The sequence below is a fragment of the Cervus elaphus genome, chromosome 4 (genome assembly GCF_910594005.1).
Source record: "Cervus elaphus chromosome 4, mCerEla1.1, whole genome shotgun sequence".
Taxonomy (NCBI): Eukaryota; Metazoa; Chordata; class Mammalia; order Artiodactyla; family Cervidae; genus Cervus; species Cervus elaphus.
In genome coordinates this window covers 46888808-46908017 of record NC_057818.1, presented here as the reverse complement: position 1 = coordinate 46908017, position 19210 = coordinate 46888808, and the positions used below count along the sequence as shown (strand labels likewise).

General features: G+C 48.6%; 1 protein-coding gene across 3 annotated transcripts in view; it reads right to left on the bottom strand.

The window, feature by feature from the left end:
• Positions 1–19210, bottom strand: part of WDR62 (WD repeat domain 62) — a 47168-nt gene that overhangs the window by 17449 nt on the left and 10509 nt on the right. For 2 of the 3 annotated variants that reach the window (XM_043892123.1, XM_043892142.1), the window contains exons 3-13: positions 17869–17931; positions 15452–15509; positions 15034–15204; positions 13733–13870; positions 13145–13327; positions 10623–10783; positions 9355–9544; positions 7174–7311; positions 5500–5678; positions 3540–3631; positions 1272–1397 (exon numbers count right to left, since the gene is read on the bottom strand). In XM_043892123.1, the coding sequence (XP_043748058.1) occupies positions 1272–1397; positions 3540–3631; positions 5500–5678; positions 7174–7311; positions 9355–9544; positions 10623–10783; positions 13145–13327; positions 13733–13870; positions 15034–15204; positions 15452–15509; positions 17869–17931 (1499 nt within the window). The remainder of the gene's footprint in view (positions 1–1271; positions 1398–3539; positions 3632–5499; positions 5679–7173; positions 7312–9354; positions 9545–10622; positions 10784–13144; positions 13328–13732; positions 13871–15033; positions 15205–15451; positions 15510–17868; positions 17932–19210) is intronic. The other variant, XM_043892133.1, reaches the window with a different exon arrangement.

Here is a 19210-nt window from a genome sequence, read left to right as displayed (position 1 = left end):
AGAGGAGCCTGGCAGGCTATAGTCCATGGGGTCGCAAAGAGTTGGACACGGCTGAGCAACTGTGCGTGTGCATACACACACACACACATCACAACATAGCAAACACTGTTAATCTGTTTTTGCTCAGCTCCCAACCACCTGAGACAGAGACAGGGCAGAAAGTGCAGAAGTCCAAGGGACATTAATACATTCTCAGCCACAAGATTATATGTACAAAACTCTTCCTAGTCAAGAACATAGAGCACAGGGATATATTCTCTCCATAATGGATTCTTCTTGAATATAGTTTTGAATACGTTCTTGGGTTCTGATCAGTTAAACTCCTACAAGGGCCTGCTTCCCCTTCTCTTGGAATCCCTTAGGGCCAGCGATTTCCAAACTGAATCTTTCCAGTCTTGGAGGGATCCCTTCAACTGCCTGTTTGAGTGAGGGCTTTGAAGGAAGACAGCCTTATGCAAAATACTGGCTGTGTGACTCTGGCTGTCAAGTGGGGTAACTGCTGGGACAGCACAAGGGTCACCACCCAGCACAGAACTAGCCTCCAGTAATTGTCGCTGTCACCCATTTTTCTGCCAAGGTCCCCAGCACCCATCCCATCCTGGATTGGCATTCTGACTTCCTGTTGGGGCACTCGCCTAATGTCAGTTCTCCTAGATCAGAGGTGGAGGCGGGTGGGAACTGGAGAAATAGGAGTCAGACACAGCCTAAGAGGACACTCCAAAGCTCTGGCACCGATAACTGTTCTGGAAAGGGGTGGCGCCTCAAGTCAGCACCAGGAAAGTCAGCTCTCAATTTCTGCCAAAGAGATAGGAAGAGGGGAAGTGTCTTTCCAGCAGCATAGGAATCACTGAGACCCTGCCCACCCAAGAGAGGCACAGCCAACAGAGGGAGACAGTCTGGATAACTTAAAAGAATTCAACCTTTGGGGGACTTCCTTGGTGGTCCAGTGGTTAAGACTCTGTGCTCCCAATACAAGGGGCCCAGGTTAAATCCCTGGTCTAGGAACTAGACTGCACACTAAGAGCTCTCATGCCACAACTAAAGATCCTGCATACTGCAATGAAGATGGAAGATCTGAGTTCCACAACTAAGACCCAGCACAGCCTACTAAATAAATAAATTTAAAAAAACATTCAACCTTTGGATCCAGCTGGGCTTTGAATCCGATGTTGCTGCTCCCTTTTTTCTCTAAGCTGAAGGGGGCTCTGCTGTTATGTGCAGCCAAAGGAGCCCACTGAATGAGGCGCAGGATGTAGAAGGCAGGGGCTTACCAGTGAACTTGATGGCCGTGATGGATGAGGAGTGGTCGTCCAGGGTCTGCTCCAGGTTGTAATTCTTCTCCACGTTCAGCACGTGGATCAGTCGGTCCCGACTGGCCGAGGCAAGCAAAGTCAGCCCTGTAGGTGAGAGGGAGGTCCTGGGTTCCCGGGGGCCCGCTTGATGGCCTGGCCTCTCAGACAGCAGTGTGACTGAGCTTTCCTGGCCTTGAGGAAGGGGATCTCTGGTTTCCTAACTGCAGCCAACTTGCCCCAGACCCTGGCACTCTGCATCCCTCGCCACCGGGTCGTGCAGGATGAATCTTGACGTACACATGGACACTCCTCCACCTGTGCCCACACCAGACACTTTGGGAAAGCACAGCATGCCTTCCTACCCAGTCCAGCTACTGGCAGCCATGAGAGGCTCTGCCAACTTCTCAACCTCTCCAAAACTCCACCCACCCCCTCACTCTCTACACTCTGGCTGCATGAGTCTCACGTAGGTCCTACTGACCATCTGCTGCCACCCTTTCTTCAGACACTGGACCCTTGTGCTGGCCCCTTCAAATGGTGCCTACCCTGGGCACCTGCTAGGTCTAAGGCCTAATGGTGATCTGAGGTGGAGGGGAGCTCAGGAGAGGTGTACTGGATGAAAAGAAATGCAGAGGAAATTTGGCAGAACAGAGTATGGCAAAAGGAAGGAGAAAAGAAGAGAATGGGAAAGAATATTAACCTCATTAATACATAACTTCACCAAGATTATATTCCTGCCAATAAGGTATCATCAGAATCAAAACATGAGGAAAACAAACAAATTCAAATGGAAGGAAATTCTATAAGACAACTGGTCTGTATTCTGCAGAAAGACAAAGTCATAAAGACAAACTAAATAAGGCTGTGGAAATAAGCCTCAAGTCAGCACCAGAACAAAGGTGACAAAAGAGCTACGACAACTAAAGCATGAACCTGGACTGGAAAGACAAAGGTGCTGCAAAAGTCAACACTGGGAAAACTGGCAAAATGGGAATAAGAACTCAAGATAGGGACTTCTCTGGTGAGTCGGTGGTTAAGAATCTGCCTTCCAATGCAGGGAACAAGGGTTCAATTTCTGGTCGAGGAGCAAAGATCCCACATGTCTTGAGCGGCCGCAATTAGAGAAGCAATTAGAGAAACCAGTGCTCTGCAGCAAAGACCCAGCATGGCCAAAAGAAAAAAAAAACCCAGGAGAGATGACAGATTTGATAAGATGCACATTGAATAAGATGCACTGTGGTCAGGTAAACAGATGTTCCCGTTGCTAGGAAATGCTTACAGAAGCATTTAAGAGTGAAAGGACAGCAAGTCTTCCTCTCAAGTAGTTTTAACTTTCTCTCAAGTGCTTTAGCAAAAGGAAAAAAAAACAACAACAGGGCTTCCCTGGTGGCTCAGTGGTAAAGAACCTGCCTGCCAATGCAAGATACATGGGTTCAATCCCTGGTCTGAGAAGATCCTACATGTTATGGAGCAACTAAGCCCATGCACCACAACTACTGAACCCTTGCTCTAGAGCTTGAGAGCTGCAACTTCTGAGCCCATGTGCCACAACTACTGAAGTCCACACACCCTAGAGCCCGTGCTCTGAAACAAGAGAAGCCGCTGCAACGAGAAGCCCATGTGCTGAAACTAGAGAGTAGTCTCCTTCAAAAACCAGAGAAAAGCTCACGCAGCAATGAAGACCCAGCACAACCAAAAATAAACAAGTACAATTATTTTAAAAAAAAAGAAAAAAATTACATACATGGTATTATTTTATTATGAATGTGTATATACACACACATGCACAAATCCAGAGAAAAGGAGAGAGGGGAAGCAGATAACATCCTATATATAGTCAAAGGGTCAGATAGGATTTAAAGAAAAGACTTGGGGAGCTGTGAAGAATCTACAGGTGTTCATGATAATATTCTCATAAATTTACCGTAAGCATCAAAGTTTTTCAAAAGAATATGTTTCACTACTGATCTATCTTTTGCAGCAGAGAAGGAGCTCATCCATACATTTACTCATTAACCTTCACCTCTTTAGCCTGAGCAGCTTGGGGTGCTGGGGACCAGAGTAAGCAGGTCAAGTCCTGCGTGCTGGTCTTACCTTCAGGAGTCCCAGCCACCCTGGTCCCGGGGCCTGGCAACAGGAATTCTTATTAAATGCAGGAGCCCTAGCTGTCATTCACAGTCCCGCCAGACACCAAGTGCTCACCCCGGTGGCTCTGCCAGGCAGGCCGTGCCCCCACCACAGGCTCACCTGTCTCCGGCTTGGAGTACTCCAGGCACAGCACCTCGGCATCGTGGGCCTCCACCTTGACCAGCTCGTCCATGAAGTGCAGTTCGTGGATCCTGGGAGACACACACTGCCTGCTGTACCCTGCCCACTGCCCCCGGCCCTCAGCCCCAGGTGCTCTGCTCCCACTAGAAAAGGCCAGAGCAGCCGGGTGGGGGACATAGAGAATACCCTACCCCGGCCAACTAGTCTAGAGGTGCCTGACCGTTCTCGGCACCCAGAAAGCTCCCAAGCCTGGGAGCACCTCAGCAGGCACCTGCCCCTTGGGGTTCCATGGGTTAACATCTACGATGGTCCCTGGGGGAACAAGGGTTAGGGGAGGGCTGTTATCAGAGGTGATCACTGGGGGTAGGGCAGGGGTCAAAGGTCATACTCAAAGATAGGCCCTATGGGTGGGAATATTTTTGTTGTTTTTTTTTGCTTTTGGTGTGGAATCTTAGTTACCTGACCAGGGATCAAACCTGGGCCTTTGGCAGTGAGAGCACGGAGTCCAAACCACTGGACTGCCATGGAAGTCCCAGGTGGGAACATTTAAAATATATATATTTATTTATTTGGGCATGCCTGGTCTTACTTGTGGCACACAAACTCTTAGCTGTAGATGTGGGATCTAGTTCTCTGACTAGGGACTAAACCCAAGCCCCCTGCACTGGAAGAGCAGAGTCTTAGCCACTGGCCCACCAGAGAAGTCCCCCAGGTGGGACCATTTGATTCTAATTTTTTTGGCCACACCCCAGGGCTTGCAGGATCTTAGTTCCCTGACCAGGGATTGAACCCAGGCCCTTGGCAGTGAAAGCCTGGTCCTAACCACTGGACTGCCAGGGAACTCCCTCTCATTCTTAAAGGGTCTCAAATCCAGACTTTCCTCATATTCTTGCCAAATGAAATCAGACAACAGGTCATCCAGGACTGAAATAAGAAATGGTCATCCCAGCTCCTCCATTCTCCACCTGTGTGATCTTAACCTGGCCACTCAGCCCCTCTTTCCTCAGCGAATCCATCTGAAAGTGGTGAGAATAACAGCACTGACACCAGCAGGTCGCTGAGAGGATTAAATCAGTCGATACCCACGGCGCTCAGGCCAGGGGCCGGCCTGGGAGAAGACCGTGATGCCCCTGTTAGCTCTCCTTACTGTTTTCTGCCATTCACACCAGGATGCTGTCAACTGGAGCAGCCCCCTGACCTGCTTGGTTTGCCTCATCAGTGACTGACATCAAAACAGCTGCTAACATTTAAAGACCATAGAATTTCACAGAAAAAAATCTGCACAGAAAGTTCTCTTCTGTTCTTCTTGGATGACAGGAATATGTGACAATGTGGAGGCTGTGCTACTGGTGCTGTGTGGCAGCTGCCCCTTCACGCGGCACATGGTCTCCAGCGCCCCCGGTCCCTCCCATCCCACCAGAGACCCAGCACCTAGGTGGTCACTGTGCAGCCTTTCACATTACACCTGATTCCTAAGACAGGGCTCATATTCTGTCAGCACCTATTGGGCCTGTCACATCTTGAAAAACCTCTGCAGGGTGGTAAACAGCCTGAGCCCTCAGATGTCCCACCCTCCGACCCCTCTCCTAGCACTCCCAGGTCCAGCTGGCATCTTCTCTGAGGGTTCAGCAGGGGTATCATGGGGCCAAGAAGGTGTCACCCTGCCCTGGAGTCATGCAAGTGTGCCTGTCCACTTGGCAGGCAAAGTTCACATGGCCCAGTCCCTAGGTGGCTACTCTGATATACTGGGAGCCAGCCCTTCTGGAAGCCCCTTCTCAACTTATGTTCCCAGGGCGGGCTGGCTCCCAGACTGCTACCCACACTCCCTCATTTGCCAACAGGCAGCTGGAGGTGCCAAGGCCAGGGCTCCTCCCCACTGCCCTGAGCACCCGAGCCCAAGCTGGGAGGTGTGCACTAGACACCACCAGGGCCCACTTGCCTCAGATTTCCACTTCGGTCGCCTGAAGCCAAGTGTTGGCCATCAGGACTGACCTGCATGACTCGAACCCCAGCCTTCACATCCACGGGCATCGCATTCTCGCTCCCCCGGTCTGGGAAGTGTGACGTGTCCTGCAGGTGCTGGATGTCGCTCTCCACGTACACGACCTTCAGCAGCGTCTGCAGAGAGGAGAGGGCCGAGGGCAGCGCTGGGAACCTCTGAAGCACCGCTGCCACTGTCTCCTTACAGCCAGTCTCCCAGTCTTGGTGAGCAACAGAGCTCTGATTCTGACTTGGAAACTTCATTACTCAGAATAATTACTATGTCTCCCACACTCCTTTGCATCTAGATGAACTTGTGTGAATAAATTCTGGTCAATGAGATGTAAAGCAAGTGAAAACTCTTCTTCCTTCCCACTGTCCAGCTGCCTGGAACTTGGATGTGATGACTGGTGCTCCAGTAGCCATCTTGGGTCATGAGGACAAGGGCCACGCCTTCAAAATGGCAAAGGGCCACTCCTTCAAAATGGGTGGTTCTTAAGTCTCTAAGTGCTTCCTAAAGCTGCCAAAACAGCCTGGACTTGTTATCCCTAGGCTATTTTTATGAGCCAGAAAATCAAACCTTTTCCATCATGTTTGGGCTTTTTCTATTGTGTATAACCAAATACAACACACATATCACGGTGCAGAAGAGAAGATGGTTGGGGGAGAAGAGGTGCTAGTGAGGGTAGCAGTAAAGGAGCACTTGCTATACATATTCTGCATTAAGGGCCTTTTTCGTTCTGGTAACACTGACCTTTTTTGGATTTTCCAACTCACCAAGCTCTTTCCTATCTCAAGGCCTTCGTCCCTTGGTGTAGAACACTCTCCCTTCCCCTCTTTATGCTGCCCAATCCTCCCATCTCAGTTATCTCGTCCTCTAGAGGCTGCCCCTAGTGCCACAGATAGAATCAGATGACTATTCACGTATCCTACTCGTACCTTACAACTTTCTTTCATGGTCCTTATTATGTTTGGAATTATATCATAGTGTGTGTAGTTACTGGCTCGTTGTCTGCCTCCTCCACTAGACTGGAGGTGCTTTGAGAGGAGGAGAATGTGTCTTAGTCAGTGATGTGTCCCCAGCACGCAACACAGCACCTAGCACTGACCTTGGTAGTATCTGCAGAATCAATGAATGCATGATTTAGGCCTTAGCTCCCCAGAGAAGCTCTCTCACTGACCTAGCAACACCTAACATTTCTCCAGCAAAGTGTTTTCTCCCCAGCCTCTCATCATGCCAGCACCCCATCTCCGGCCCCAGTCATTGCCAGACAGGGGACGCTTCTGCCTGGTTCAGCCCATCACGTGCTCCCCAGGGGGGTTCTAACCCAAGACTTGGGGAATAATTTCTTCTTTGTTGAGTATATTGGATTGCCTGGAGTAGCTGTGTTTACATACACTTAAGAGAGTAGGAGCTGACTCAAAGGAAAGCAAAGAGGAAAGACCAAGCCACTTAGAAAGGGAGAGAAAGAAAACTGAGAGAGGAGACAGAAAGTGACCTGCCTTGGTTCCTGGTTCCTGCCCCTAGTGAAGTCAAACACCCAGGTTCCATAAAACTCTTTCCTGCCCCCACATTTAGCTTCAAGTAGGCCTTTGTTCCTCCTAACAGACAGATCACAATGAAGCCACTCACATTACTGAAGATGTTCTTCTGCCAGTGAGAGTCAGGGTTGCTGTCCATGTTCCAGAAGCGGATGGTATTGTCTGAGGAACAAGTCAGAAAAGATCCTGATGGTAGACAAGCTCTCTGATCTTCAAACTCAGGATACACCTACAGTCCCCAGAGAACAAGGCAAAGGGCAAGTCAGTACAACCACTTTGATAACAACACTATGACCTACTATTGGATTTTTGTGAAAAAAAGTAAGTGGCAGGGCTACCCTGGTGGTCCAGTGGTTAAGAATCTGCCAGGCAATGCAGGGGATACAGGTTTGATCCCTGGTCTGGGAAGGTTCCACATGCCTCGTGGCAACTAAGCCCATGTGCCACAGCTACTGAGCCTGTGCTCTAGAGCCTGAGGGCCTAGAGCTCATGCTCTGCAACAAGCGAAGCCCTCGCGCCACAATTAGAGAAAGGCCGCAGGGAGCAACGAAGATCCAGTGCAACCAAAAATAAACAAATACATAACAAAATAAAATCAGTGTTGATGAAAATACAATGATGAAGATATTGAATAATTTGTGACAATAACAGCATAGAGGGTGAGGGACAGAACTACATAAAGAGCAGAGTGTTTGTATACTACTGAACCTAAATTGCTATTATTTCAAACTAGTTTGTTAAAAATGTAAGATGTTACTTATAATCTTCTAGTAAGAAGGTAACTTTAAAATATACAAAAGAAGAAATGAGAAGCAAATCAAAATGGAACAATACAAAAAAATCAATTAAACACAAAAGAAGGTAGTGATAAAAGAATTAAGAAACATCAAAGACATAAGAAAGATACATACATGTTCATGACATGACATATTCAAAGATACATACAAGTTGAAAGTGAAGGTAGAGAAAAAGATACTCCATACAAATAGTAACTAAAAGGGAGCTTTGCATGTCTATAGTAATGTTAGATAAAATAGACTTTGAGTAAAAAGTCATTAAAAGATCAAAACAGACTTTAGCTTTATCTGTAATATTTCATGTTTTTTCCCAAGAAGACTGTTTTTATACATAAATTTTGAAAATTATTTTTTAAAAAATATTCTTAAGTGAGAAAAGTACAAGCAACAGAAATGTCAGATCCATGAAGGCAGATACACACTCAAGCAAAGAGCTGGATAATGCCTATTCAAAAGGATGAAGTTATTTCTCACAGTCTTGAATTGGGCCACTGAAAACATCATTTATCTAGCACAAACATTTTCAGAAAGAAAAAAAAAAATTGGATACAATTCTTTCTCCAAGAGTTGCCTTATCTGCAAGAAGTACCTAGAATACCCTCAGAGAAAAAGTCCCACAGATTCATTCTCAGAAAATAAAGACTTCTTTAATACTTAAAAAACAAAAAAAGCAAGCTTCCCTGGTGGCTCAGTGGTAAAGAACCTGCCTGCCCATGCAGGAGACTCAGGTTCAATCCCTGGTCTGGGAAGATCCCACATACCATGGAGCAATTAAGCCCATGCGCCACAACTATTGAGCCTGGGCTCTACAGCCTGTAAACTGCAACTACTGAAGCCCTAGAGCCCACGCTCCTCAACAAGAGAAGCCTGCAGACCTCAACTAGAGAGTAGCCCCTGTTCTTTGTAACTAGGGAAAAGTCCACGCAGCAACAAAGATCCAGCACAGCCAAAAATAAAATAATAAAAACAAAAAAAAAGCAATAAGGTACACAAATGCCCTTGACAGAAAGCTCCCTGAGGTACACACGCTCCTGCTATGGGGCCTTTGCGCCTGCCATACCCCCAGTGGTGGCTAGCCTCGCCCCTCTCTTCCTGCAGGTCCCCAACTAGAAGAATGTCACACCCTCCGAGAGGCTTTCCCTGACCACTCTCCTTTCTAAAATAGCACCTTTGATCCCCTTCCCTGCTGGGTGGCTTTGTTTCTCTTCAGAGAGGTATTGTACTCGGCATGTTCTTGACTGATTTGTTTATAGGTGTACTCTACCACCCGGATGTGAGCTCCAGATGAGGACTCATGTCAGCTTCCTGTTCAGACGTGTCCCCAGCACCCAGAACAGCACCTGACACAAACTGGGGTCCAGGAGTATCTCTGGCAGGTATGGCTGAACGGGCTTCCCAAACTCTGCAGGAGCTTTCTCAGCTGAGTCCCCAGGCTGGGGCTGAGCAGGGGTACGGGGAGGGAGAGAGGGGCTCACCTCCACGTTCCAGACGTAGGAGCTGTGGAAGAGCTCCGACCACACCTTGCCTACTTGGTTGATGTCTCTGACATCCCAGATGTAGATGCTGTGGTCCTTGTACACGCAGGACAGCCACTGGTGTGTGGGGTCAAAGGTCAGCGCCACTGTATCCGGGTAGGTGGCCTCTGCCTTCCTGTGGAAGAGGAAGCTGACAGGGCCACGTGAGTCATCAGTTGCCACCAATGCCACTGTGAGCAGTGACAGCTGCCTCTGGTGACACCCGAGCAGCCCCCCGCCTGGCAGTGCCAGCCCTGATGATCTCTGTGGTAACCCAGCTCTCCCACTCCGACTCCACTGCTCGCTCCTCCATCTTCTTCCTTTGCTTTGCTTCTAATACACAGGCTGTAAACTGGAAGCTTCCACCTGGCCCCTGGGAGTGTTTGAGTTTTTTACTTCTGTCAACATTTCTCTCCCATCATTTTACTTGGCACAAAATCCATCCTCTCTGAGCACAGGATCATGGCCTTCTCTCTTGGCCTCAACACATGATCAAAAATCCCTGTACCAGTCAGGACAGGCTCCAAGCCCCTCAGCAGCTTCCATCAGTGCTCTCACTTGTTGCCCTTCCCCCACCCGGCGTATCGGGCTCCAGCGACATGGCCTCCTGCTGTCCCCATAACACACTGGGCCAAGTGTGCTGTTCCCTTAAGGCCTCTGCATTCGCTGTCAGGACCCAGCTCTCCACACAGCTGGCTTCATCTCACTGGAGAGGCCTCCCCCAGCCACCCAATCAACACACCCCCATCCCAAGACCCTCTCCTGGAGTCCCTGCTTTATTTCAGCAAAGCACTTACGACTATCTGAAATGATCTTTTTTATTTTTCAAATGTTTATGTACTCATCCATCATCCAGCACCTTGGGGCTTCCCAGGTGGTGCTGGTGGTAAAGAACTTGCTTGCCAGTGCAGGAGACATAAGAGACTCGGGTTCAATCCCTGGATGGGGAAGATCCCTCGGAGGAGGGCATGGCAACCTACTCTAGTATTCTTGCTTGGAGAATGCCTTGGACAGAGGAGCCTGGTGAGCTACAGTCCACAGGGTCACAACTGAGCGACTGCGCATGTACGCATTAGACTACAGACACCACGAGATTCTGTTGCCTCCTTAGGGTCTGTATCCTGCTTCCAGCCCAGGGCGGCCAGTAAGCAGATGGATCAGGAAGCATGGGTAGATACTGGCAGACAGACTCTAGGTGGGCCCCTTTCCCTCCCCGTGCTGGGCAGTACCTGGGCTCCAGGCCCTGGGCCACATCCACCCCCAGGTAGTGCGGCTTGGGCAGGTTGGTGAGGTACTGCAGGCTGTGGGCTTGGAAGATGCGGACTATCCCATCAGTGCAGCCACAGAAGATGAGCTCCTGGCTGACACACAGGCAGGAAGACAGGGAGACCTGTGGGGGCAAAGGGGACCCAAGTGGACCTGCTGCTTCACGTGGCCCAGATCGGGTCAGCCTTGGGCCTCCAGTAAAGCTTTACAGTTTTCGGATTTAAGAAGCCCATTTTTTGAACTTACTTACACAACAGAAAGAGACTCATAGACTTAGAAAAAGAACTTATGGTTGCCAGGAGGCAGGTTACAGGTAGAGAGAGGGAATTTGGGATGGATAGGTCCACACTGCTATATTTAAAGTGCATAACCATCAAGGACCCACTGTGCAGCACAGGGAACTCTGCTCGATGTCATGCGGCAGCCTGAATGGGTGGGAAGTTTGGGGGAGAATGGATACATGAATATGCATGGCTGAATTCCTTTGCTGTCCACTGGAAACTATCATGACATTGTTAATCAGCTATACCCCAACATAAAATAGAAAATATTTTTTAAAAAAAGAAACCCATTTTTTGCAGATTTTAAGATTTTTAAAATCAAGATATAATGTACATTCACTGTAGAAGAAAAGGTGGCAGAAAGGCACACAAAGGCATAAACTGGGGCAGAGTTGTCATTGCTATAGAGGAACTCAGCTGTGTATGGAAAATATCTCCTTAGTTGATTGTGACCTCCGAGGTCGCCTGCACTAGAAGTGCTGAATTTTAAGCTTAAATTTGATTCCACATTCCTTAAAAATAACTTCATAGAGAGTATATACTTCAAAGCAGCACAGAAAAAAGTTACTATCTTTTAGGAAGGACTATCCATTCAACCAGGGCATGCACATAAAGGGGTAGGACATGCCAAACTTCTAGATACAGCTTACAGTAGTTATGCCAAATCTACAGACTCAGTTTCTGAGTCTCTAAGAAGTCTCTAAGACCACTACTCAGGGACTAAGCATCTATCTATCAAAACGTCTGACTTGCTTAAAAGCTTCAGTAGTTCTAGCAGGAGGATTCAAATGAGAAAAATAAATAATGTTCAGTACAGCACTGTTTACAATAACCAGGACATGGAAGTAACCTAGATGTCCATCGACAGATGAATGGATAAAGATGTGGTACATATATACAATGGACTATTACTCAGCCATAAAAAAGAACACATTTGAGTCAGTTCTAGTGAGGTGGATGAACCTAGAACCTGTTATACAGAGTGAAGTAAGCCAGAAAGAGAAAAATAAATACCGTATATTAACGCATATATACGGAATCTAGAAAAATGGTATTGATGAAACTATTTGCAGGGCAGGATTGGAGATATAGAGAATGGACTTGTGGACACAAAAGTGGGGGAGGGAGGGACGAATGGAGAAAGTAGCATCAACATATATGTGTAAAGTGGATGCTGGAAAGGAGCCTCTATATACCACAGGGAGCCCAGTCTGGTGCTCTGTGATGACCTAGAGAGGTGGGATGGGGGATGGGAGGGAGGCTCAAGAGGGAGCGGATATATGTATAATTATGGCTGATTCGTGATGCTGTATGGCAGAAACAACACAACATTGTAAAAACTAAAAATCAAAACAAAAAAAAATTTTTTTTAAATGATGTTTAACCAACTAGGAAAGACAGAAAAGGCTCAGAATTCTCTACATGCCTCTTGCCAGGCTGTTAACCCTGAAGCTGAGGTCTGAAGGAGAACTGCAACAGCAGGAATAGGATAAGCAGGAAAACTTTGATGCGTCTGCTAACAGCCAAACAGGCACCCAATCCCAGGATGGAAAGACAACTTGGACTCAAACCCTCAGATCCTAAAGAAAAGCGGTTCTGCAATTCACTGATACATCATTTTTTAGTTTAAAATTTTATGTATTTTTTTTAACTTTTTATCTTGTATTGGGGTATAACCGATTAACAATGTTGTGATAGTTTCAAATGAACAGTGGAGGGCTCAGCCACACATACACATGCATCCTAAATTTTTATGTATTTTATATAGTCTTTGATTGTAAAAATAATATAAAAAGTATTAAATACATGATACCTTAAATTAAACAAGGAAAAAAAAGCGGTCCTCCCACCAGCCAAGAATGCCCAGTAAAGAAAACAAATGTGAACTGGATCACACAGTGATGGGGAAGCAATTATAGCCCTGACCCGTTATAGGGGCCAGGCAATGTGCTAAGTGCCTTACATATACCATCCCATAGGACACCCCTATCAACTTGGTGAGGCAAACAGTAGTAGTCCCATTTTACAGATGAGAAAACCGAGGCTCAGAGAGCCTCTCCCAGAATCAAATAAGCAGAACCAGAAATCAGACCCCAAAGTGGTGTGACCAGCTATGACGCAAGGGCAGTGCTGTGTGTCTCTGGAGACACGTGTCATGGGAAGAGTGTTTCCCGCACTGATAGCGGAGAGAGGGGTTGGGGTACCTTCAGGTTGATCCACTTCTCCAGCACCCTCTTCTCGTTGAACTGGCAGAGGAGGCCCGAGTAGGACACACAGAAGGTACTGCCTGCCATCTGGCCCCGGCCACAAGCCACACCACAGAAGACGTTGTCATGCAGCTCACCCAGGATGCCTGAGCGCCCCACCAGGGGCACCGTGCCTGTGACCTGGAGGGAGAGTGGGGCACAGCGAGACCCTGAACAGATGGCCTAGTCCCCGGCCAGGTCACGACAGGCTCTCCTGACCAGTGGACAGGACACAGCTAAATGGGAGAACTCTCAGAAACACCTCCAAGTGGAGAAGGCAGAACAGAACACGCACGCTTCCAGACAGAGTGGCTGGAGGCCACAGGCCCAGAATGAGGGGTGGCCCCAGGGCCCAGCAGGGGAGAAGAGGTTTCCCGGCAGGTCTGTCAGTCAGTCAGCATCTGGAGAGCAGTTCCGGAATCAGAAGGCCACCCCACTGAGAGGCTAGACAGCCACTGCCCCCGAATCATGGTAGAACCAGGAGTCCCTACTACCCCTGACGGTTCTCCCCTAGGCCTTGCTGAGGGAGTGGGGATGAAAACGCACCTTTGCTTCAGTGGACACTTCCAAGAACCAGAACCTCACATGCCGGTTCCCGACAGTGACAAAATAGCTGCTGTCCTCTGAGAAGGAGAGGGCAATGACCCGGCATGATACCTTGTTGGAGGCCACCAGGATGTCTTTCTGGAAGAATCAGTGAAGAGAAGGTCACCCCAGCACCCACCTCACCAGACTCTTTGTGCCTCTTCTCTCAGCCCTGTGTCTCCCTGCCCTCGCCTGCTCCAAGGTTGTCTTCCTCAGGCCCTTCTTTTTGGGGAAACCTACATGTGGCCCTCTTATCATTCCCAACACAGAGGAGACTGAGGCCTGGAAGGGCTTCCACATGAGAGGAAGTTCCAGAACTCTCCTCAGGAGTCCAAGCCCTGCAGCCCACATATGGTGTTGAAGATGGCCACAGCTAGAAGCGAAGGACAATGCAACCCACGTTGCTGGAGATTGGGCTCTCACTCTGGGCCCCACTGAGCCCTTCACAGAACAGCTCAGGAAGCCCCTTAAAAGTCCTATGAGGGAGGTGCTTCTCCCCCTACCCCGTCATGCTCAGGCAGGACAGTCACATGCTCAAGGTCACAGAGCAGGTGATGAACAGAGCCAGGACTGACACCCACTTCTGCCAACTTTAAGTCCTCCCCCAGCCGTTCCCAAGCCCAGCTTTCCAATGCATAACCCTGCGTTCTCCCAACTCAACAAAGTAGATACTATAACATCCATGTTACAGATGAGGAAACAGACTCACAGAAAGGTTAGGTCACTTGCTCAAGGTCACAGCTGGTCAGTATAAAACAAATGATACGTTCCACTAGTTGAGAGCTTATCACCTGCCCTACAACAAATGCCTAAAATAGGGACTGGCATGCAGTAGGTGTTCAAGAAACATTTGCTGGATAGGGCTTCTCTGGTGGCTCAGTGGCAAAGGATCCGTCTGCCAATGCAGGAGACACGGGTTCAATCCCTGGTCCGGGAAGATCCCACATGCCGCAGAGCAACTAAGCCCATGCACCAAAACTATTGAGCCTGTGCTCTAGAGTCATGAGCCATAACTTCTGAAGACCGCACACCCTAGAACCCCATGCTCTGCAACAAGAGAAACCACCACAATGAGAAGCGCAAGTGCTGCAACTAGGGAAATGCCTGCACAACAAAGACCCAGTCAAAAGTAAAAATTATTAAACAAACAAAAAGTGTGTTGGATAAACGCTTTACCAAGTTATCTCATTTAGTTCTCCCCATGCCTGAGACTCAGGGTGTTCTGGCGGCGGGCTGTCTGCCACCCACGCACCAGCTCTTACCTTCCAGTCCCAGACGTTGAGCACCATGTCGTGCTGGTAGCCCATGGACACAATGTGCTTCATGTTGGGGGAGAAGGCCACGCAGGCCACGCCATACTTGTGGCCCAGCATTTCCGCCACCTGACTCTTCTCTTCCACGTCCCAGATCCGTACAGCAGGTCTGTGTCCATTCTGGGGAAGATGGTGCCATTTACTGCTGCTGGGTTCTGCACCAGGTGAAGCTGGAGGGGCTGTCAGGGCTGAAGCTGGTACTGCCCCAGGGTGTGCCTGAAAGCCATCCCCCCCGCCCCTTGCCGCATCTGCCATGGGGCTTTCCTGGTCCAGGAAGGAGCTATTCCAGGGATTTCTCAGGTCTGCTGGGGCCAGAGGAATGGCCCCAAGACCCCTCCCCACCCATCCCACCATGATCACCACTCACCTCTCCCGTCACTATGTACTTTCCATCAGGGGAGAAGGCCAGAGCGCTCAGAGACTTCCTGGGGACAAGGAAAGGGGTTGATCACTGGTACTGAGGGTGGGCAGGCAGACCCCAGCCTGGCTGTGCTCACAGTACTCGGCGTACCCCTCGTTCCCAAGAGGCCAGGAGAGGTGAGCAAACACAGTTCCCTGTTGCCAGTGCTGTGAGCTGGCCCAGCACAGCACCCAGTGCGTTCCTAGCCTTGTCCTGCAGCCAGGAGAAGCAGGGGCAGTGCACAGAGAAATGAGGTTTTGTAAAAGCAAAGGCCCCTTCCTCCCCTAAACCTCAAGCCCTGATGGAGTGGATACTGCACAGCTCATGGGATTGTAGTTCCCCAACCAGGCACTGAACCTGGGTCCTTGGCAGTGAAAGCATGGAGTCCTAACCACTTGACCAGCAAAAAATTCCCAGAGACAGAGAATGATAAAGCAAACGTTGGTAAAATGTTAGCATCTGGGAAATATGGGTGAAAGGTATACAGATGCTCTTTGTACTATTCTTGTAGTCTGAAATTATTTCAATGTAAAAAGTCTAAAAATTGCCAGTGCTTACACCTTACTCTAGACTAACTGATTCAGCTTTCACTGAGGGTGAGGCCTGGGATCAGGTGACTCTGAAATGCAGCCAGGATGAAAACTTCCACTCTGCCCACACTGCCTCCTAAGACAGACCCACTAGTGACTTAGAGTGGACTCTTTTTGGCTATCTGCTTCAGATCAAGGTGACCTACTCTATCACCTGTGGGCACTGGAGAGGCAACTGGGAGGATGAGAAGAATTGGCCAACGGAGACTCTGACAAATGTCACCAAACTCCAGCCCATTCCTGCCATGGAGAATATGGGCCCCAGAGATGTGAACCTCTCACTTTTCCAAAATGAGAGAGCATCTGGATTTTTGTGTAGAAAACTTTGAAGGTTGTCGAGTAAGTCTGATATTTAAGACATACATACAAGAAGTACTTCATTTGAGATCACATAGTGAATAAACACGCTTGGATGGGGACCCACCTCTGCACTCATCACCAGTGACAGAACCCACAGTCAGAGCTAAGGGTCCAAGAAGCCCCTTCTAAGAGAGAAGCTGTATCTGCCAAATCATATCTCAGAGACCCTGCCTTAGGGATTATACAGGAAGAAGAAAACCCATATCTTCCCTGTCCACCTGGAGAGCTGGGCCAAAGGAGCTAAGCTTGAGCTATCTGTATAGTATTTGTAGAATAAAAAGTTGCAATGAGGGGAAGGACTGGTGGTCTAGTGGTTAGGACTCTGAGCTCTCACTGCCAAGGTCTCAGGTTCAATTTCTGGTCAGGGAACTAAGATCCCACAAGCCAAAAAAAAAAAAAAAAAAGTTGCAGTGGAGTGCCTCCCTAATGTCACAACTCAGTGGGGACCAAAGCCCAAGGATGACACAGTGATCAATGGGACCCCAGGTACCAATTTGGGCCTGCTCAGGGCCAAGAGTCTTCCCCAGTAAAGTGGCAGCTGAAGGGATCTTTCTAAAACCCAAAGTACATTCATTCATTCAGGAAGCAAGAAGTGCTGTCAATATCCTAGATACTGACCTAGGGTATAGGGACACAGAAATTAACTAAGAGAAAGTCCCTGCCCCAAGACAGCTCATCTTGTAGAGAGAGACAGTAAATATCATCACTGAGGAAACTACAAAGTATATCAAAAAGGAGTACATTCTGTGGGAAAAAGGAAAGTGGGGAAGGGAAATAGATAGCATGCTACAGGGCTGGGGTGGCTAAGCCCTCAGCCTACAAACGCCCTCTAGTGGCTTCTCTTTGCAATCAGCATGATAGTCAACCACTCCCCAAGGTGATCTGACTTCTGGGGCTCCAGCCTCACCCATGAAACCCTGACTGCTCCTCAAACAGCTTGAGATTCTTAACTATTCAACCTGAGATTCAAAAATGACTTTGCTCTTGCCGTCCCCTCTGCCTACAATGCTCTCCCCACACCTTCACATGAGTCACCTCCTCACTTTCTCCTGGTCTCAGCCCTGGGAGGGCTCTGATAAGACTCTGATAAGGGTCCTCTGACTTCCAACCTGCCCGAACACATCCTCATTATTTCCTCCATAGCCACAGTCAAGGTCTGATGGTTGGCTAGTAACTTGTCAGCTCTTTTAGTCTGTCTCCCCCACAAGCTATCAGCTCTATGGAGAGCAGCTTCTTATCTCCTTTGTTCATGGCTGTGTTCCCAACACCTGGAACAGTGCCTAGCACAGAGCAGACCTGAATCTGAATTGAGTGTCAGTGAACCAAGTGAGTGAATGAATGAGTCACCTACAAGCATCTCCAGGCAGTGTGGGGAAGGAGGGGTGTGTCAGGACCTTGATCCCACCCTTACCCTTTGCCCAGGCCCCAGCTTACCTGGCAGTATTAAGAATGTGCTGCTGCTTGTTCTCCTTGGGGTTCAAAATCACCACCACACAGCTGGGGAGAAAGAGGAAAATGTGCCCAAACTGAGGGGAGTATTGGGGTCCAGGGATGACTGCACTCTCAACGTAAGAGCCCACATATAGACAAGGCTATATGAGAGTTGGACTATAAAGAAAGATGAGGGCTGAAGAATTGATGCTTTTGATCTGTTGTGTTGGAGAAGACTCTTGAGAGTCCCTTGGACTGCAAAGAGATCCAACCACTCCATTCTAAAGGAAATCAGCCCTGAATGTTCATTGGAAGGACTGATGCTGAAGCTGAAACTCCAATACTTTGGCCACCTGATGCGAAGAGCTGACTCATTTGAAAAGACCCTGATGCTGGGAAGGATTGAAGGCGAGAGGAGAAGGGGACAACAGAGGATGAGATGGTTGGATGGCATCACCAACTCAATGGACATGAGTTTGAGTAATCTCTAGGAACTGGTGATGGACAGGGAAGCCTGGCGTGCTGCAGTCCATGGGGTTGCAAAGAGTCGGACACGACTGAGCAACTGAACTGAACTGATAGAAAAGGCTCTTTCTGTTCAGATGCTTCTCTCTTTAGTCCCCTCCTCCCCCATTATCTATGCTGAGAATTCTAGGGCACTTAACATTATTACTAATATCAACAAGTTCTTAAAAAGAAGCGAACACTCCCTCTGTAGTAACTGTACTGTCAGGCTCTGGTCTAAGAAAGATTTACTATTGTTCATTCATTAAGTCGAGTCCAACTCTTTGTGACCCTGTGGACTGTAGCCCGCCTGCCTCCTTTGCCATGGGATTTTCCAGGCAAGAATATTGGGGTGGGTTACCATTTCCTTCTCCAAGGGATCTTTCCCACCCAGGTACTGAATCTGCGTCTCCTGCATTGGCAAGCAGGTTCTTTACCAGTGAGCCACCAGGGAAACCACGAAAGACTTACTGTGTACAACATCTTTAATTCCTCACAACCGCCAGGTGAGGTCAGCAGTCTAGCTGCTTTTCATAGACGATGAAACTGAAGCCCAGAGAGAGCAGTTCTTTGCCCAGGGCTCCCCAGCATATCAGGGAATGAGTAGGGATGTGAATCCACACCCGTCAGATTCAACAGCCCCCCTTGTCCTGTATTCCGGCTTCTTCCCAAAGACTCAGTAATAGATGCTGTTCATCAGGAATTACTATGGCCTTGCCCTGCCCTGCGGGGGTGAGGGGTCCCTTCGGTGCCTAGAACAGTGCAGGTTAGACCAGTATTTGTGGGATAAATGGTTGCAGATGACCTTCAGTCCTCTCTAACTACCAGGAGGAGGGTATCA